The sequence below is a fragment of the Triplophysa dalaica genome, chromosome 7, assembly GCF_015846415.1.
Source record: "Triplophysa dalaica isolate WHDGS20190420 chromosome 7, ASM1584641v1, whole genome shotgun sequence".
Classification (NCBI taxonomy): Eukaryota; Metazoa; Chordata; class Actinopteri; order Cypriniformes; family Nemacheilidae; genus Triplophysa; species Triplophysa dalaica.
Window position 1 is genome coordinate 17,556,620 of NC_079548.1, and position 22,016 is coordinate 17,578,635.

The 22,016-nt window shown below is 43.6% G+C and overlaps 1 protein-coding gene across 3 annotated transcripts in view; it reads right to left on the reverse strand.

The window, feature by feature from the left end:
- Positions 1 to 12,963: 12,963 nt before the first annotated feature.
- Positions 12,964 to 22,016, reverse strand: part of elfn1a (extracellular leucine-rich repeat and fibronectin type III domain containing 1a) — a 94,725-nt gene continuing 85,672 nt past the window's right edge. For all 3 annotated transcript variants that reach the window (XM_056753919.1, XM_056753921.1, XM_056753920.1), the window contains one exon: positions 12,964 to 17,786. In XM_056753919.1, coding sequence (XP_056609897.1) covers positions 15,019 to 17,394 — 2,376 coding nt within the window. In that variant the 5' untranslated portion in view covers positions 17,395 to 17,786 and the 3' untranslated portion in view covers positions 12,964 to 15,018. The remainder of the gene's footprint in view (positions 17,787 to 22,016) is intronic.

The following is a 22,016-nucleotide window of genomic DNA, read 5'->3' on the forward strand; positions in this document are numbered from 1 at the left end:
AAGCAGCTGTCACTGCCTTTCTGTGGAGTTATCACAGCTTTTCACTGATCTAGGTCAAAGCTGCTGGCAGAATCACAAGAGAAAGTGAGCCAAATTTTGCATTTAAACACAAAGAGGATGATGATGAAGCCTAGTTTGTTTCATGTGCCAGACATTTAATAGTTTAGTCATCTTCTGAAATGCCAGCAAAGCGTCAAAGATGTGGCATGTGTGACACATTTGGCATTACATTGTAAAAGATAAACCTCTTATATTGTTCATTTTAATGAGATTCCTCCTTTCATTTCACTGACTGAACATCACAAAAATCTGAAGGTTTTATTTAATTTACTCCGTTAAAGCATTCAATTTAATATTTGTACTTTGCATATGCCAACTTGGCAGTGCCATTACCCACATTTTCCCATTCAGAAGATATAAGAAGTGATGATTTGGGAAAAAATATGGGTGAGTGCAAGCAGTTATCTGACATCAGCAGAAATCTTATGTGCGAATGCTGCCCAAGGTCATTCTCACGAATGTCTTTTACCATTACCATTACACCATAACCCTTCACTCCACCATTCTGCATGTTCAGCTTAGTCTTCCAGCTTCCTGTCAAAGCTTCTGGAGCGTGGGTCACTGTTTCCTCTGCCAAGTGTCTGGGCTCACCCTGGGCTTTCTCCTTCTCTCCCACTCCTCCTCACTATTTTCCATTCCGTCAAAGATTCTCAGACTCTCTAGATTAAAGATGGCATGAAATTGATGCTTGGATGTTTTCAAAGGGGTTTTGGTTTATCTTATTTTCTGTAAAGCCTCAAACCGCACTTTGCACCGTTATCAGTACTTCCCTGAGTAATCTTTGATGGCACTACCGTATTTCATTTTTTGTCCTAAATAGAATATCCAGTGTATCTCAAGATCTGTTGAGGTATTTATCTCTTTGATTGTAGATGGATAGTGACTGTCTCTGAACAGAAAAGCAAACTTCAGTAATCCTGAGTCATACAGGGAAGCTAGTTGAAAGCATGCTTTACTCCAGTGGGTAGGCGTACTCTCGGATTAGATTTATGTATGTGTAGACATACCTTAAAGCAGTAGCGAACCATGACGTTTGATCCTTGGCCCTCTGTGCATGTGCAACATCCCCCCCCCCCCCCCCCGCACACTAACCACAGTGCAGTGAGATATTTTACCTTACTGTAATTTCCAATAGAAGTGCATATATATCATTATACCATCATTCTTACCACTTGATACATTTACAATGCTTCTCCAGACTTTAAAAGCAATACATTTAATAAATATATGCAAAAAATTAAATTAATATTATTATTATTATCAGCTTTTCTCTTTTTTTTCAAGACTTGATAACAAAGTTCATACACATGCTGTTTTGAATGACGATTTCTGCATTTCTTCTTTTGAAGTTTTATGGCGGTTGGCCATCCAACTTCTGGAGCTTCTTCTGCTTTACGAGACTGCTGGTGAACAACCCCCAGATGGCGGAAAGTTAGCAAAAATCAAAGGGCGCCCGTTAAGAAAAATGTTATGATTGGTCAGTTTTACTGTCACTCAAAATTAATATCTCTCTCATTGATTTACTATGGTACAGTCAGCAGTAGCCTCATTTAAGGCCCCTGACGATTAGTTTACGTTGTGTTGCTGTCTATCTGGGTTCAGAAATCTCCCCGACCTCATCAAAACAATCTTTATTTGTGTTTGGAAGATGAACGAACACCTACGATTGTGGAAGGACTTATAGGGATGTTCACCCCAAATGAAAATTCTGTCATAATTTACTCACCCTCAGGTTGTTCTCTATAAATGTCTATGTTCTGATGATCACAAAGTAAGATATTTGGAAGACTGTCAGTAACCGAACAGATCTCATTTCTTATTCGCTGCCGTAGTAGGGAAAATAAATACTACAGGAGTCAATGAAGGATTGATATCTGTTTTATTCCATTACACATGTCCTTGTCTGTGTGTACCAGTATCACACTGCGAATTAAAATCATGTCCCAAGCGCGAAGCAAAAACATTCCTTAATGTCGGATTTGAATAGCAGCACCTCTGGATGTTAACAGCTTCCTCTAATGAAACGATTATTATTCAGATGTGCATGGTCCTCTGCAATCATCTGCTATGCAGAGTCATTAACATGAAAGTAAAGCCTGCGCATGCATGAGGTGCATTCAATTAAAAAGACTTCGGGATGGAAGAAGTGTCAGGATGAGCTCAGGTCTCAAAGTCTGTAAGAAGATTATCCAACAAGTGGTAAAGTTACGAAACCCTCTAATTCTGACTGACGGAGCAAATTAGACTCTCCAGGTTATGCAAGACCAATCTGATTTGAAAAGATCTCAACAAAGTCATTACATTTTTTCGCCTGGCAAAGCTTGAATAATTATAACTTGCTTTGAAAAAAAAGTAAATGCCAAATCAGTGTATCTACTTAAATAGAGAAAGACCAACATGTCTAACACAAATGTAATGGGATTTGGCTGAAGTAAATACAAGTGAACGAAGTATATATTAAAGAAACAGCTTTAGACGTTTCTCCTGTTAAGTTCTGTTAGGTCTGTAGAAACATTTGCACTTATTGATATTCGGGCAAGTATTTTAAATCCTGATTTTGTAACATCTAAGTGGAAAAAGAAACAGTAAGAATGCCAGCTGGCCTATTTTCGCAGCTAGAATGATTCTGATGAAAAGCTCTATTGGATAGCTTCCCCCCAGGAGCAGCCAAATCATCTGAAGAAAACAGCAGAATGTAAATTTTGTCTGTAAATCAATGCATTTTTACCAACAGGTGACTCAAAAACGAAACATCGGTCATTATTGACTCACCTTCATGTTGTTCCAAATCTGTATGGTAAGTTTCAGAAGGAATATTCACACTTCCCTTTTTATGCTCACATCATGAAAGCGAAGGTAAAGGAAAACAGTTAAGCACCAAAATGATGGTAAAATGAAATGTAGTCTAAACTTGTGCTCTTTATCTTAATTACAATTTACTATAAATTAATAAAATTTAAAAGACTGTACAAGTTTTTAATATTAATGTATTTGGATGAAATACATTTCTTTATTCAAATTAATTCAATAAAAAAGAAATAGTTTAGTTTCACCTAGAATTATTATATATGTTATTGTGCTATGTTTTTATGCCTGTTGTGTTATTAACGCTGTAGAGGGTATGCACGTGTTCACACTTTCCCACGTGAATACCACCTGTTTTAGTCCCAGTTTCTTTGTTTCTCCTATTGAAAGCAGCCATTTTGATGAGTGTTTTACCACTTAAGGGAGCAGGTCCCGTTGTGTCAATGCATACCCTCTATTTGCATATGAAATAACAATGCCTCACTCTAAAATTCTTAATGGGACGTCATTCATTAACAGTAAATTCAATAAGAATTTGTGAATTCTGAATTACATTGGGTCGTGTTCACAAAACTTTGTGCTGAAATGCTTCAAACTCAGAATCAGACTGAAATGATCAGGGACAATGATAAAAATAAACTTCAGCTGCTTGTCGGGATGCTTTGAAAGGAATCCAGGATAGCAGCTGCAACACACAGCGAGAAACAGCACACAAATTGGCAAACCTTCCATAATTTTCACTCAATAGTTTCTCTCATGATTAGGAAAAGAGGTTGATATTGTATTTCACCCAACTCTCTTTGACTGTGCATGGGGATCTCAAAAACCCAAGGACTTTTCTGCATTCTTTACCCACAAGTTATGCACTATGTACCTTACAAGTACACACATACCGTGTGTATTTCTTATTACATATGCTTCTAACACAAACTTTACTATATATAATTGATATAAGGCGTGTATTTTGCCAATGAATTTAATAAAATCCTTGTAAATGTATTTCAGCTTGAAATCAAAAAGACATGGCATCAAAATGATTATAGACTCACCCGTAAGAGGTGTAAGAAGGTTACTACTTCAGAACTGCATGGTGGCACTTGTCAGTAATTCAGCACAGTGGGATGATCTTCAGGTCGTAAACATTTAAAATCAACACACGAGCCATCATGCTGTTGCGAAAACAGTGAATGCAAATGAAATTCAAGAGCTGTGTGAAGGTGTGAAGGTGTGATTTTTACTCTCCTAGTACAACCTTCAAAATAACATAAACCTTTATATTTTGTTAGAAAGCACTGCAAAAAAATCGCCTCTTATGCCAAATAATATAAAGGCTTGTAAGAGTATGGATTATCTCCAATGGTGGCAGAAGGAACACTGAGAATCTTGTTGCATCTCCTCTTCACTCCAGTTAGACAGATGAGAATACAAATAACGGTGCCGCTACACAAGTGGCAACTGATATAATTCAGCAGTAAATCACCCTTAAATCCGGCAGTCCATCCAAACCCTCTCAATGCTCCCACTCTCAGTATATCCATGTATGGGTGGGGAGTCCTTGAACTGTCCACCAAACATGACTGGATTATACATCTTCCACACCCTTTAGATGCTGAGAAATAACATTAACTCTCATTATAGAACTACATGAAGACCTCCTGCAATAACCAGACCTTCTTGTGGGCAGATGTACTGTTGGAGTAGAAGATGATGGCCAGGTAAATTCTTGTATTGGTTTACATGTTAACGTTGATGGCATCAGAAGCAGAAAAGCATAATTTCATAATTTGAATTTAAACAAAGACTAGATTTTTGAGAAATGTTCCTATTTTTTATGTAAAGTTGCAATGGTACACATTGTGTGTTATCAGTGTAGGTGGAACCCGTTTAATCTCCAATACAACAACTTTTTATAAAATTGAAAATAATTAGACAATAATTAAATAACTAAACATTATGCAGTCTAACTCCTATTAATACTTTTTATTTGTTAAACCCTTGCAAAACCCACAGACAAACATAAACAGTGACCGATTTTAATGATATTAATAAATAAATAAACATGAAGATACAAGATTTTCGATTTAGAGCGACGTAAGGTATATTCAGTGAAATACTTAAATACTGAAAATCAGGCTCTTAAGTGTTAAATCTTTAGAGTTACATTAATGTAGAATAACAAGTAATAATTCGAAGAGAATGTATTTTAATCATGTTAAAAACATGTCAGTATCATTAGTTTATTATTACATTATTACAAAGTACTTTTATTACTTTCTACAAACATAAAAAATAGACAAAAAAGTTTTTATATCGAGAAATGATGCATCCATGCAATGCAATTTTCATACTTTTAGCTAGCTTTTTCATTCACTATGAGCTTACTGACAGGTTAAAAATATTTAGGCTTCATGCAGTAGACTAAAGTCATTTGGTTTCTCAAAAACATCAAACACCAAGTGTGATTTGGGAAAAAGTGTTATTTCGTTTCGAACATATTTGATGTGTTTCCCAGCAATTTATTGTGATGAATGAAAATCGTCTTGGTTACGTATGTAACCTCAGTTCCCTGATGGAGGGAACGAGACGTTGTGTCGAGAACGACAGATGGGGTTCGCCCTTGAGAACCAATCAACTCTGACTACTATAGAAAAGGCCAATGAAATTTGGCGAATGCAATTTGCATGCCGGGCTCCGCCCCCGGAAATCCGGTATAAAAGGAGGCCGGCGTGCAGCATTCACTTACCTTTGTTCTGAAGAGCCTGAGACCTCTCAAACTGCAGCAGAATACGATACGTGTTCGTGGCATAAGGGACACAACGTCTCGTTCCCTCCATCAGGGAACTGAGGTTACATACGTAACCAAGACGTTCCCTTTCTGTCGGTCTCTCGACGTTGTGTCGAGAACGACAGATGGGGTTGCCTATGGAAAACGCCACAACGCTGTATCGCGTCACAATCTCTAGCGAAGCGACGGTAACAAGCCTGGGCGTGTCATCTCGAAGCTTTCGTGAGACTGTAACCTTCCAGTGTGGTGGTCGGGGGGTTCCAGAGCTTTCTTGGAGAAAGATGGGTACAGCCCTGACCGGTAACTTTCACGGACGGGGCCTTAGCTCTCTATAGGCGAGAGGCCATCCAGATCAGTTTACACCGGGTAAGCGCGACTCTTAATCAGAGAAGCGCTACAGAGGCCACCTCCTACCCGTGGGGAGGAATATGGTGGATATAGGTATGGTCTCGTCCTTGGAGGAGAACGCATGGAACGTGCGGACTGAGTAGTTAACCGCGAGGTGGAGGCCCACCTGGGGAAGCTCATGGGTTACCAGGAGTGGGAACCATTCTCATGAGGATACATCAGACGGAACAGCCCACGGAGGGGGTGTTACAGACGTCCGGTAGCACTAGGTCCGGTTAGAGCTATCTGTGATAGCTCACATGGTATCCCGGCCTAAGGGGGAAGGCTGCTCTGCCCAGCCAGCCCCCAGGGGGTGCTTGTTTGGTGATGGATGGAATGCCTATTCTTAACCAGTGTCTGGGTAAGAAGGGAGGCTGGTGAGGTACCAGTTTCTTAGCGATGTGTTCGGGTAAGAAGAAAAGGTAAATAGCACACTGACCCAACCTGTTAGAGGGTGGAAAGGTGCTTTCGCAGGCATACGCCCCCCCGGATGCCAGTCCTACATGTCGCCACGCAGGACGTGGGCTGACACCGGGTTTACGCGAAGGTTGTTAACCCTTGCGAAGGTGTTTGGGCATAGCCCAACCCGCAGCTCTACAGATGTCTGCTAGAGAGGCGCTTCTGCCAGTGTCCAGGAGGTGGCTAAACTCCGTGTGGAGTGAGCCCTCACTGCCAATGGGCATGGGAGATTCTGAGATCGGAATGCCGTCGTAACGGCGTCCACGACCCAGTGCGCCAGCCTCTGTTTGGAGACAGCCTTCCCCTTCTGCTGTCCTCCAACAGACACGGAGCTGGTCAGAGCTTCAGAGCTCTGCGTGCGGTCCAGTACGTACTGGACACAACACTAATCGGGTTGGGTCTTCCTCCCCTATGGGGAGCGCCTGCAAGTTCACCACTTGGCCCCGGAGGGAGTAGTGGGAACTTCTTGGGCACGCATCCGGGCCTGGGTCTCAAGATAACGTGAGAGTTTCCAGGGCCGAGTTTAAGGCAATCCAGGGACACGGAGGATGCTCGGTGGTCCCCTACCCTCTTGAAAGAAGTGAGCGCCGTCAGGAGGGCCGTCTTACTCTATGAGGAAGATCGGAACCTCCGAGGGGCTCTTTGGGGGGCCCTGAGGCTCCCCAGGACCACTTAGGGTCCCAAGAGGGTATGGAGCGGAGATGAGGCGGATTCCGCCCTCTCGCTGCTTAGGAACCTGGTGACCAGGTCGTGTTGCCCTAGAAACTTTCCACCGACTGAGTCGTGATGAGTGGCAATAGCGACTACATACACTTTCAGTGTGGAAGGGAGATGTTAGTCTCCAGTCTCGTGAGGAGGGGAACACAATCCTGATCCAGCACCTCAGTGGGTCTTTCTCGTTGAGAAAGACACCAGGACGAGAAGAGGCACCGTCTAGAGGCGTGTAACCGCCTAGTAGATGGGGCCCTAGCCTGGGTGATGGTCTCAGCCGTATAGGGGGAGTAGCCATCTTAGGATCTTCTCGTCCCGTCTAGAGACCAGACATGGGTGTTCCAGAGGTCTGATCTGGGATGCCAGAACGTGTCCTTCCCCTGAGAGAGCAGGTCCTCTGTCAGGGGAATGGTTCAGGGGGAGTCGCTGTCCAGAGCATCGGCTCTGAGGCCAAGTGCGGTTAGACCGGTGTGGTGTAACCAATAACACTTGGTGCTCCTGCTCCCTGACCTTGCACAGAGTCTGTACAAGAAGGCTCCTGGGGGGGGGAAGGTGTGCTTCCGCCCATCCCGCGGCCAGCTGTGCGCAAGGATATCCGTGCCGAGGGCAGGGACTATCAAGCGGGCAAATGGTGGTGTTACGGGAGGTGAACAGGTTTTACCTGGGCCTACCCGAACAGCCTCCAAATGAGCTGGACTGCACGGGGGTGGAGTCGCCACTCTCCACGAGGCATAAACTGGCGAGAAAGCACGTCGGCTGTCTAGTTCAGTTTGCCCGGGGTGTGTGGCCTGCAGGGAACGAGTCACCTGTTGACTCCACCGGAGGAGGCGTCGAGCAAGTTGTGTTTAGCTGCTGTGTGCGAACGCCACCCTGACGATCTGTATTCGCTACAGCTATAGTGCTGTCCTCGGAACAGCACGTGCATGTCTCGCACGAGAGGCCGTAGCCTGCTCAGTGCAAGTAGCATAGCCCACAACTCTTGGCAATTGATATGCCAGCGCAGGCGGGGGTTCGTCCAACACCCCACCTGCGTGCCCGTTGCACACTACACCGCACCCCTGCAGGGAGACTTCAGTCGTCACCACGACCTGCCTCATAACCTGCTCAGAGGGACCTGAGTCCGTCGAAAAAGTCATAAAGACTAGGGGTTATGGTGCGTCGGCAGCAGGGCGGCATCACCATGCGCCTGCTGCCGGTGTGCCACGCTCTCCTCGGAACTCGACTCTGAAACCAGTGTTGGAGCGGTGTCATGTGCATCAACCCGAGGGGTATTAGCCCGCGAGGACGCCATGTGTCCCAGGAGCCTCTGAATTGTTTCAGGGGGACCGCTGTCTGCCTAAAAATGTTCATTTCAGACAGTTCAACACTGGTTGGGCACAACTGCGGACAGGTGTGCCGACATGGTGACAGAGCTGAGTTCCATACCGAGAAAGAGGATGCTCTGCACTGGGGAGAGCTTGCCCCTCTCTTGGTTGACCTGGAGTCCCAATCGACCTAGGTGCCGGAGCACCAGGTCCCTTTGTGTACATAACAGATCTCGCGAGTGTGCCAAGATAGGCCAGTCGCTGAGATAGTTTAGTACCCGCTCGCCTTCCTCCTCTCAGGGAGAAAGGGCGGTCAGGGACAGACCGAAAGGGAGGACTCTGTACTGATATGCCCGCCTCTCGCACGCGAACCGTGGGAACGGCCGGTGTCGAGGAGGATCGAGACATGAAAGTAAGCGTCCTTCAGGTCGATTGCCACGAACCAATCCTGACACCTCATAGATGTCAGGACGCGCCTCTGTGTGAGCACCCTGAATGGCAGCTTGTGAAGGTGCTCTGTTCAGGGTACGCAGCCTTTGGGGGCAACCCGCCGTCTTTCTTGGGAACGATGAAGTGCGGGTGGTGACCCACTGAACATCTTGGTTTTGAGGGACGAACTCGATGCCTGTTTTGCCAGAAGGGTGGGGACCTCTACCCGAAGTACGGAGGCGTCCCTGCCTCTGACAGAGGGAGAGATGATGCCCCGAAACTTGGGTGAGTCTCTGGCGAACTGGATCGAGTAACCAAGACGGACCGCCCTCATTAGCCAGCGAGACAGTGTGGGCAGCTCTCGAGCTCCCAGGGACTGTGACAGGGTGACCAAGGGGACGGTCTGCTTCATCATTCCCACGGGGGGTGGTTCGTTGGCTGGCGGAGCTAACCATGTCGCGGGGAGTCCCCGGAGGGAAGGTTTTTTGCTCCGCCTGCTTACCTGCCTGGCGGGACAACGGCACGCACTGTCGGTTTGAGAGTGGTGACGGCTGTCGTATATGTGTACGACCTCACGCCTCGCCAGGGTGTGAGGTCGGTTCGCCGAGCACAGTCCAGTGGAGTGTGCGATCGGCTGCAAGTAAACCCGGGGAGAACAGAAAACTCAGTGAGTAAGTGGGCGCCAAGCCCTAACAAGGGCCCGGCTTTGGTGACGAGGCAGGAGTCGTCCCGTACCGACCGATCAGAGCCGTGGCTGTGAAGGTTCGGGCCCGATGTTGTTCTCCCTGGGGTCTTCCCGTCAGTGTCCCTTCTCGCGAGGAGGTTGCTGACGGGGTGGAGGTTTCCCCCTCGACCTCTGCTTCCGGGGTGCCGCCTGTGGGGGCACAGGAACCGGAGCCGATGTCGAAAGGGTCCTGGGTTGCAGGGAAGCAGACGTCACGTGAGATCTCGGAGGCCTGTAGGCGGCCGAGTCGCGGCGTGAAAAAAATGTGGTTAATTGCCACTGTCTGCTTCGCCGTCAAAAAACTGCTGAGCGCAGTCCTCGACGGTGTTACCAACAACCCACCCTGCGAGATGAGTGCATCAAGAAAGCGGACTTCCTTGCTGTCACTCTTCTGCACAAGGTATAGCCGGGGGTGTCTCTCCTGGACCACTACCGTGGACATCGTCCGACCCAGGGCCCGTGCCGCCGCCTTAGTCGCCCGTAGAGCGCTGTCAGCGGTGGCACGGAGATCCTGCATTATACCCGGGTCGGCCTTACCCTCGTGGAGCCCTCTCAACGCCCTGGCCTGGCGGACCTGCAGGATGGCCAAGGCATAGAGAGAGGAGGCAGCCTGGCCCGCAACATCGCAAGCTTTCGACACCAGTGATGCCGAAGTCTTACGTGCTTTGGACGGTAGGAGTGGTCGATCCCCCCCCAGGTGGTAGCCGTCCGCGGCACAGGTGCACCGCAGGCGGACGTTCCACCCGGGGGATCTCGACGCAGTCCTTGGCTGCCTCACCATCGAGGGAAGTAAGGGAGCCGGAGCTGGTTTCACTGGAACGGTCCGTGAGAGGAGCGTTCCAAGTTTTACACAGCTCCTCATGCACCTCCGGGAAAAACATGGCACCCGGGGTGGGCGCGGTTTGCACCGCGCACCGACCTCGGGAACCACGTATCCCCGGGTTAGCACGGATGACATCACTTCTGCTTCCTCCTGAACTCGACCGCTGGGGGTGGAGTTTGGATTCGGCAGAGTCGGATGCCAGTCTCCCTCCGATGCTGCGAGCGACATCTCATCTACGTCACACATCGTTTCCGAGTGTGTGCGTGAGGATCCGGACGGTATGCCACCGCCGGTTGGGGAACGTTCAGAAGAGCGAATCGGGGTGCGATCGGCCCGTGAGCACTTGGCTGGCGGGTTTACGTTCGCAGAGTTCCCCGTATCACTAACGCTGCTAACGTGGGTGGTCATCGGGGCCGTAGCCACAGATGTCACAGCCCGGGTAGCAGACGAAATGGTGGCTGGTTCCCGTAGGAAGACAGCCACCCGTGACCGCAACTTCTGAATGACAATCTGCCCGCAGTGCAGGCAGATGTGTCAACGAACGCTGCTTCAGTGTGCTGGACGCCCAGACACCTAATGCAGCGATCGTGTCCATCCCCCTCCTCGATGAGGGTGCCGCACCCAAGAGAACAGCGGGACATGCCGCGCTGGAGAATGCTCAGTCAGTCCTGAAAAGGACTTTTAGAAAAAATCTCTAACACCTCCGGAACCGCCGAGACGCCCAGGGGAAGGTCGCTGCAGGAAGGGACGATCCGCTGTAACACGTCGTATCACCAGCGTGTAGTTGTAGAGGATTGAATCCTGAGTTGTACTCATGAGCGATGGCTCTGAAGAACAAAAGGTAAGTGAATGCTGCACGCCGGCCTCCTTTTATACCGGATTTCCGGGGGCGGAGCCCGGCATGCAAATTGCATTCGCCAAATTTCATTGGCCTTTTCTATAGTAGTCAGAGTTGATTGGTTCTCAAGGGCGAACCCCATCTGTCGTTCTCGACACAACGTCGAGAGACCGACAGAAAGGGAACTTCAAATCTTCATGCACTTTTCACTGCTTTGTAACCATTTGAGAATACAAGGATTTATCCTTTAAAAGAAAATATGGGTTTTTAGAGCAAAATGTGCATTTGAAGAAACCTCTCACCATTGGAATGCCTGAAGTCAAGAAGGATGAGAACACATAATGTTACAATCACCACACTTCATCTGGTAAGCATCCATGCATACTACAGAAAATAATTAAGATATTTAAAGGGGAACTGCAACAAAAAATAGAAATTCTGCCATTAAATACTCAAACTAAATCTCTTTAGATTGCAACGCAACCAATTTTCAAAGTGGCATCGAAAATTTGCCATGCGACTCCGGGGGTTCAGTACAAATTGATATAATGCAACAAGGATTCTTTTTGTGCGCAAACAAACGAAACTAACAACTATATTAAAAAAATCCTGATTTCAGTGTTTGTTTCCAGTGTGCATTCCCGAGAGCCACACAACAGTTCATCCGGTGTCAGCATCACTCGACGAATGCGCGTTCAAAAGTAGAGCCCGTGTGATGAGAACGTGCTTAAGTCGATTGATGCTGACACTGGATTCACTGTCAATGTGGCTCGTGTAGTCAGAAAGCTTCCAAAACAACATTAAAGGTGGTGTGTCCGATTTCCGAATTAGGCTTGTTTAAAAAGTCGGGCCGTGTACCAAAACAACCTTGTAGCCAATCATTAGTAAGGTGCACGGTGCACAGGATGGACATAAATCGAGCTGAGCGCTGACGAAAGCGAAAGATGGGGGTAGGGGTGTGTCTGTTTTGGTGATTAGAACATCAACAACGGTTATGAGAAATCAGACATTCCGCCTTTAATTTGCACTATTGGGAAAAACTGAGGTCCTAGGGATGTTAAACTACTTGAGGGTTAGTAATAATGGCAGAATTTTCCAGCTTTAACTCTCATAATATAAGGTCAAACCGTGCCTAGGATTTTGGATTGGGCCAATGCCTTAATCTCTTAAATCAGATTATAATACGTTTCTCATTTTAGAACAGTGAAATTTCACACATGAAAGATCTTGCTATTGAATCATCAATACTGTTTTAGTGTCTCCTTTAATGCAATGAACTTACATTCAATTTTATTTTAGAGTGCTTCTGTGCTATAACCGCTTGAATGATCAATTGAAGTAGTAAAAAGGAAGTTGCTTTATTCCATAATAAACTCTTTCTCTTACTCTTAAACTCGGAACAGTTTGCAGGGCCTACATATGAAAACAAGGCTTGATGTTTGTACAAAAGATATTTTCACTCAAAAAAGAGGAAAAGCCGTTTTGGTTTACATTCATGAATAACTGGTTCTTTTGAGGAAAAGATTGTTTAATGAGTTAATCAACCTGACATTATTAGGTTACACCATCAAAATAATATAGGTTAGATCAACTAGAAATACATACTTAAAGAAACAGTTCACAAAAAGAAATCTCCCTTCATGACTCCCTTCATCCAAATCTGTATAATTTTCTTTGTTTTGTTGAACACAAAATAATATATTTTAAAGAATGTAGAAAAGCAAACAGTTTTGCAGTATTTTCATTTTTCCTACTATGGTAGGCTAGTCAATGGAGGCCAAAATAACTGTTTGGTTACGAGCATTCTTCTAAACATCTTTTGGTGTTCCTCAACACAAAGAAATGTATTCAGATTTTAAATGACTCAATGTTGAGTAAATGATGACAGATTTTTTATTTTTGGATGAAGTAAAGGTACACACACATTCACAAGAGAAAAAATATACCAGTGGACTCCAAAAGAATGTCATCATGAGAATATTGAGAGTATGGGTGCACCCTTTCCTTTATTTCACAGTACTCTGTCTGAAAGCAGGTAACATATTATTAAGAAATACAAAATAACACTCATTGTGCTCTTGTTTGAATCTGATGTTCCCCATTCACAGATTTCCCAACAGATCTAAGTTGAATGAGATACAGGAGTGCTACACTATGCAATATAAAAACATATAGGTTACTCGCTAGATTATCTATAAATCTGACAGCTCTTGAAATCTACTGAAATGTTTCGTCTTTTAAAAAAAAGACAACAGATGAAGACTTTTCAAAAACATCAACATTTAAAGAAAAAGAAAAATACAGTTACACAGGTATTTTCAGAAGTTTAAGGCGGTTGAAATAAAAAAATTGGACGACCCAGTAACTTCCCGTAAATAGGTTCAGCTGATCTAGTGGCAACAGTTCAGCTAAATAATGTAGTCCTTTTCTCTCAAGTCTCACCCTCCTGGTCAGCGCTGATCATTTCCATGTCCGTGCAGTGGCGTTCAACATTTATAAAAGCATTTATACCCGCCAAACAGTAGAAAAGCCTAAACATACCCTTAGATTTATAAACTTTTTTCTGATTAGATATTATTGACAGAAATGAGAAATACATGAAACAGAAAAAGTAGAATGAATATAACTCAGCAAACAGCATAGAAAATGAATATCAGATGGTTAAAAAAAACTAACTGCAGCTGAAAGGCTGCTTTTCGTTAAACTGTATGTAGTACATTCATTCATTGGGCTGTTGGCTCGAGATGGGTGGAAAACATCTGCAGGAAATGTGTGATGAGCTGCCAACCAAGCACTTTGGTTCATGATCAGATAACCCTCACTATTATTAGGCATCTTAAGGTCAAAGCAGAAGTGTTTTTGTGGAGTAATACTGGTAAACAAATCAAAACGAACAGATTTTTTTTCTGTTTTATCTTTCTCTACTTTGACATTGCAATCATTTATGCAGATGTTTCATCTACACCATCCCAACCAAACTGATACACTTTGTGGTCAAGATTTACACAAATATAATATTTCATCAGCCTTTGTGTAATATTGTGCGGTTTGATCAATGGCGTGGCTGAAGACAGAAAATTGGCAAAGCAGGGTTGCGTAAACCGTTGTCCAAAGGAAAATATGCCATTTCATTGACCAGTGCAATGTTTATCCATCAGGACGGTAAACATTCATTTAAGGACAGAAAATATCACAGGAGCTAACTCCAAAATCCATGGTCTAAACCTGAATCATACACATTATAGATTTTTTTCCATTTTTTAACAGCAAACGTTGCAAATATAGAAACAGTATCTGTACATAATTCATTTGTATTTAGAACAACTCAAATATTGGGAGAAAACTGTCCATAAATTTCAGTGGTCCTGCAAGAAGAAATACTAAGAATTCAGAAGACGTATGTCACTGTTGGATTCTTTTGAGTCTCACAGTACACAACAGCAAATCCACTGTCACAGGACTTGGCCATGCGGAAACCAAATACTAAAAATCCATTTTAACATATATATATATATATATTTTATATTTGCAATATATTCTCCTCTTGTTGCTTTGAGTAGCATCTTTTGGTACACAAACCTTTTTCCCTAAATTGTAATTTTTTATCCACATTTCACTAGATTATTAGGATTCATTTCAGTCCTGTTCTTTGTAGTCCATCAAAAGTGAAAAAGACACAGACAAAAAACTGAATTAAGATTTTTGTTGAGCTGACACTCCCTTCCAGTAATCTAGAATGTCATGCAAGTCTTCATCCTTAGCAAACTGCACTTTCTTCCTCAGGGCGTGGCCTGCGGCCATATACTCGTCATCTTTGTGGCGCTTGCGATGGAGTTTAAAGCGCTCCCAAATGCTGTGCGACGGTTTGCAGTAGTACTCAGGACTTGAAGAGTAACTGAGATTGTGGTAATGGGGAGAAAGCTGTGAGTAAGCCAAGTCTCTGGGCCGAGGCCTTGTCAGGGGCTCCAAGATGGAGGTTTTCCGGCTGTCTGGTCCTTCCAGCTCTTCGATTTGGTGGGAATCAGGGTAGGAATGTCGATGCTCGCTATACTGGCGAATCTTCTCTGCTTCTGCCCTTAGTATTGCAGCTGCGGGTGTGATAGTCAGAATGGTCTCCCCAGTGGGCGAGGTTTTCTCGATGTACTTCGACTCGGAGCGATAAGGCCTTGGGCTCCGATTGGGACCACCGGTGGCTGTACTTGGGCGCTTTGGAGAGGCATCTGAAAGGTGATGTCTTTGTAAAGAGTGGTGGTAGCTGTCCTTGTAGACAGGTGAAAGGAAACCAGACTTGCTTTGAGGCTTCTCTGAAATAAGGACTAACTGAGGTTCTGCCGTTGACACCGCACCAGATTTCACCCCTTGGAAGGACGTGGACTCTGATTTTAGAGCATCTATACAATTGTTAATGATCTGGTTGACCTTGTCCACCTCCTTTGCAATTGTTGAGATCTCTGCAACAGAGCCTTGGCTGTTGCTAGGCATTGACATCTCGCATTCCCTTCGATCTGGATGCTCCCCTGTCCTCACTTCCATGTAATTCCCTTTGGCCATTTTTGGCGTGTCGGTTATATCTTGCAATTTGTATTGCTCCATGTCACTGCCTGAGGGTAGGTAGGGCATTCGGGTCATGCTCTCCCCAGCCATCATTTGCTTTTGGGACATCCTGGAAATTGTCCCACCTTCCAGTTCCCCACCGTATTTAAGCTCAATGATGTTTTTCTTCAAATTGCCTGCCTTTTTGTGCTTTTCGTCTTGCTGTCTCTTTTTCCGTAAGCAATAATAGACAATGCCTAAAATGATTACCATACTGAACAGACATCCTAAGATGGTCATTATGTAGTGAGTGGCTGTTGCATTGCTAACTACTCTCTCTTTTCCATTTCTAGGCCCTGTGGATAGAGTCAAACAGGTGTGATTAAAACGCAAGGAGTTTCTTATGGAAGCCACACAGTAGGTGTAGTCGGTGTGGGGTTTTAGATTTCTCAGTTCAATATCTTCCTTTTGCCGTTTGAGATTTTGTATATCAGTGAAAAAGCTGTTGTTGTACAGAACCAGGATGTACATTTTCTTGTAGGGGTAAGGAATCTGAACAGTGATTACTGCATTTGTGTAAGTCACCTGCTTAAGTTTCATGATTGGTTTCACATCTAAGTCTATGTAAGTGGGACTAATGCTGATTTCCTCAGGCTCGGTCCCAGACGGACAGTCTTCCAGCCCACACGGTGTTGAGTCTGGAGGGAGAGAAGTGGTCTCAGGAGGCACAGGGTTGTACGTTGTCACATAGTCTTCCGTGCACACAGTGGACAGCATATGCAGAGCGTTACGATCCGTTGGATTGTTTGGGTTCTGGCTTAGGAGATTGGAGCCAGAGAATTCGGCAGGTAAATCGCACACCATCCGTTCGCTTGTTCTGTTGGGAAAGACTGAGAGCCACTTGACAAACCCAAAGAGCTCACAGGAACAATTGAAAGGATTGGTGTAGAGCTCACAGGTGGTCAGCTTAGTCAAGCTAGTGAATGTGGAGCCATCTAGCACCTGGATGCGATTCATGGAAAGGTCAATGTTTTCTATATTTGGGCACTCCCAAAAGGCATTGGGTGTCACAGTCTCAATCAGGTTGGCCTGGAGGTAGAGGTACTGCAGCTTGCCCAAACCCCTGAGAATCCCTTCTGTTAAATTCCGCAGTTTATTAAAGCCCAACTGGAGAACCTGTAGATTGAACTGGGCTGAAAAAGCCCCATCTTCAATATAATTAATCTCATTCTTCGTCAGATTCAGATATGTTAGGTTGGTAAAGCGGCTAAGGGCAGAGTACTGGATGCTTTTGATCTTGTTCTCATTCAAACGAAGGTCCACTATGGTGCTGTTGATGTGCTGAGGGATAGCTTCATAGGGTGGCTGGTTTTGGCTGCAAATAGCCAGCCATACAAATCCCTTTTCTCCTTCTATAAGCCAGCAATCCCCCCTTACTCCAGCTATGCGAGTCAGATAGATTAATGCCAAAGACCAGAAGAAGGCACACTTCAACATGCCTCCATTAAAAGCTCCTGAAGCCCTCCTGGAAGCCATGAGCAATACCAGCTTGGGGAATCACTTGAGTTTTAATAGGCTGGATGGAACCTCACAGTATTCTGGCAGGGTAAAAAACCCTTTCCCTTGATTCAGCCAAGGGATGGAAAGTCCAGTGTATGGTCCAGATAACTATTTCACATGAGTTGAGGGTTTTTGTACTGAAATGTCAAGCCTTTTATTAAAGACCATAGCTTATGCATTTACAGGTTGGGTCTCAAATGGAGAGCGTTTCACTATAGTGGAGTGGTATAGCTGGGTCTTAGTGTTTCTCCAAGTCAAAATGGCCTGTGCTTATTTCCCCAGAGTACAGCATTGTTGATGGCTTTCATCCTCTTGTCTCGTCTTCTCATCCACCATTTTAGTCTCATTTATGGGCCCAGAGGTGCACCCTAGATAAGAGAAAAGAAGAAGAAAGCAATAGCTGATGATCACGAAGTCTTTACATTTGAAAAACAATATTCAATGTAAAGTTTATACTCGTCACACGGCAAACATTCCGAAAACCCTGTTATACATCATCCCATTATAGTGTATTGCCCAAATATCTCACCAATACATCAATCCTGTTAAAATGTAGAGAATAAACTGACGTCAATATATTTTGTACACAATTTAAAAGCTCCCTGCAGCTCCTGTGACATATTGCTATTATCGAAAACCATCGGCCAATTATCAACTGACAGCCAGAAGAAAACAAAAGTCTCCATGTTCCCCCACCATTAACTCTGAGACAGTCAAAGTGAAAAGGGTCCACACTAAAGAGCCAAAGCAGATCGAATACACTATGTCCTTTAAAATATTCACGTGACAAAAATGGGTGACTTGAGACCACTTTCTTAAGGATCCAAAAAGTATAGTTAGGAAGGATTTAGCAGTGCTCAATTCGTGGGAATTTTTTCCCTCTGGACACTTCATTTCATACTGAAAGTTAATAAAAGTTCAAAAGTAGTGTTTGCGTAAAGGGGCACTCCACTGTAAAATGAAAATTCTGTCATGAGTTAATCACCCTGAAGTTGTACGATAACCCTTGGACCTCTTCTCTATAGACAGCAACGTAACTGATATTCAAAGTGCAGATTTGAGTTCTGAAGATGAACGGAGGTCCCAGAATTATCACAACTTCAGGGTGAGTAATTCATGACAGAGTTTTCCTTTTACGGCGGAGTATCCTTCAAAAACAGATCAAAAGCCCAACAGAGGACAAAGTATATGAACGTAAATTGTCAAATATTTGCTTTTTATGTGAACTAGGATGAAATGTTAAGATGTATGAGAGGAATTATGTACTTTACAAGATGCTTTAACTCTGAAGTTTTTGTGCTTATTCCCATTACTCATTTATGTTTAAAAACAATAGCCAGTTCTGAAGAAAAAAAAGGAAATCACATGGGAATGGACTTTCTCTGAAACACACTTCCTTCACAAAAAGCAAGTAAGCACCCCAGGGCAGAAGATATCAAGGGGAAAAGCTCGCTTCAGTTTACATTTATCCCTGAAAGGCTTTGAATCCACATTGAGACAGCTATAGGCAATATTGGTTGTATCAAACATTATTTTGTGAGTTAAGAGAGGATGGAAATTGGTGTGAAAGTTTTTTTTCCACTGCACCTCTTCTCCTAACAATAGATATAATATGATTTTTTCAGTGTGTGTGTGTGCGCTTCCAATAACCTGAGTGCTATGAATGATCCTAATGTAGCTGTACTGCCTGTGGAAAGGACCGATATATTGCCCTGTAACGAATGCCGCTTTTGTCCTCTTTTAGCATCACAGCAATGTCAAGTAATGCATGTTACCAACATTATCCAACTAATATGAATAAAACTATGCCATAATACAGAACATCCAGGGACTGCATGTAAGAAAAGAACACAAAAATGCCAGCACAAAATGAAAGCCATTCATTACAGTGGCTGTGTCTCCACAAAACTGGTGAAAGCTCCTAAAAGCCTCTTCGCTAGATGGAGGAATTACAAGCAAAGGCTGGCACAATATTGAATTCTTACAGTGATTTCCATAGTGGTAAAAACTCATTTTAATTGTATCTGCTTGACCCCCTGTAAGCCATGTCAGGACATTACAGGTCTGTGAAAGCACCAATAATTGAAAAAAAAGAGTATGTCTTGCCATTACTGTGAGGCTGATTTGCATTTCACTCAAGCCATCCACGAGTAAATTATGCAAGGACAGCATGCTTTCATTGAAGAGGAGCGAAACATTTCCAATGTGCATACATGTGCATGGTTCATGAAGCTCTGTGGTAGGCAGTGGATCAAGGCTTGGCTTTTACTCGGTTATGCCTGGGTTCCTCCCAAGCGATGTGTTAGGTCTAGGTGTAAGATCGTGCTCTGGTGTAAATCATAAATGACGTGTCAGGAAAGCTTCTGATTCAATATGTCTTGATCAGCATCACTCAATGGAAGTGTACATGGGGGGTTTCATAAGAGGGGCTGCAAATTATGTCTGATGTCATCATGGATACAATAATTATGTGTTATTTAATAAACTATAGAAAAAGTTAGCTTCAATAAAACCTAAGAAGCTAGCTGAATGTTTCACACACAAAAAATATTTTGAAGAACGTAATTAGCCAAAACACCATTGGCCCTATTGACTTCCATTGTTTGAACACAAAATAATAAGTCATATATAAGTTTTGAATGATATGAGGGTGAACAAATAACTTCACTATGTTGAACTATTCGTTTTTTTATTGAGGCAAAAATCATTATGATTGTGGCTAATGGCATGAACAAAGATATTGTATGCTTTTTGTCCTGCAGTTGCAGTGTTGAGATACCACTGTTTCTGCTTTGAGACTTAATACTTTCAAGATTCTTTCTCTGTGTACGTTCATGAAATAACATTAATATTGCAACCATTTATTATTGATACATATCCCCTGTTTCATCAAACTGCGAAAGAGAACTGTCATAATCTGCATGTATAAATTCTGAACTGGCGCAGCAGGGTGCTAGAAATGGCAAGATCAGAAGTTTGCTGCATACAGTAGGCTGGATCCTAAATGCTCTAAAAGTTTCTCTGGATAAATGTGTCTGTTAATGTATTCATGTAAATGTATACTTTAATGCAGGGGTATTCAATTAAAGTTCCTAAAGGTCCGGTCTTCATATTTTTTCTTCCAAACGAAGGTATGGACAATATGTTTTTTGAAAATAAAAATGTAATCACTTTAGTCCAGTTGGATATACTGTATAAAAGATATGATTTTTTATCAGGCCATTTATATATATATTGATATCCACAGTTTGTGTGTATTTTAGGCTCTGTGGCTTTAGAGGAATGCCCTCTGAAGAAGTCTGATAATTAGTGGTGGGCATAGATTAATTTTTTTAATCTAGATTAATCTAGATTAATTCCAAGATTAATCTAGATTAATCTAGATTAAAATGGCTCATTTGAATTCTGCCGAAGGCATTCAGAATATGTGTGCTACCCAAATAATGACTAAAAGTAAGTCTTTGAGAACGGGTGTCTCAAGCCAGGTGGCGCATTAGACCAGGGGCTCATCTCCTGTTTCCAAAATGCATCACAAACTGCTTGAGAAAGCTGTTCTACTATGATAATTGGTGATGAAAATTAAATTATGTTCAATAAGATGAACTTGTGTTTACTTCCGCATTAGCTAAGGGATGATTTGCGTTTAGGTGGTACTTGAGACTGGAAGAGCTCCTACAGTACATTTACATTTAGTCATTTAGCAGACGCTTTTATCCAAAGCGACTTACAAAGAGTGAGTGAGCAACAAGCGATATGTCATACAGGAGCCATAATACATTAGATCTCAATACCAAGTTACTGGTTTCAACTAAAGCTAGACCACTACCTGTTGAGAGAATGTTTTTTTTTTTTTAAACCAATTCCGCATTGCACAAGGTGCAAACAACCTTAGTCTTGTCGATGTTTCTATTGGGAAGCTTCTTAAAAATTAATATTCCCTGAAGCAAACCCGCCGGCTTCATAGCTGCATCCATGTTAGCACGTCACGTTTGATGCGGTAATTTCACAGTAACGTTATGTTGTGTTCAGACCAAACGCGAATGGCGTGTCAAGCACGAGTGATTTATGTGTTAATGCAAAGAGCCAATAGACATCCTTGCTGCGCGAATCGCGCGAATGAAGCCCTGGATATGAGATGATGACGCGGCGCTAAGGACGCGAATGAAGCCCTGGTTATGAGATGATGAGGCGGCTTCTGCTTCCGCCAATGACGCGAATCACGCGAGTTGAAAAATCTCGTTCTCGCCCCGTACAGTGCAGTTAAGCTGGTATACATCCGCGCTAAAATATCAAGGTGAAAGTCATCATTTTTTTTAACGCGCGATAAGAGTCTCACTGCGTTAACGGCGTTAACGCCGTTAACGGCCCACCACTACTGATAATCCATATTTTCTAAATGACAAAAACTACTGACAACATACAAACAGTAAACGTAATGTAACAATTAAAATGTTCTGAAAGTCGTGAAAGTCTACATTTTTTTTAACGCGCGATAAGAGTCTCACTGCGTTAACGGCGTTTGGATTATGGATTACTATTATGGATTATGGATTACATTCTAAAAATATGGATTATCAGTAGTGGTGGGCCGTTAACGG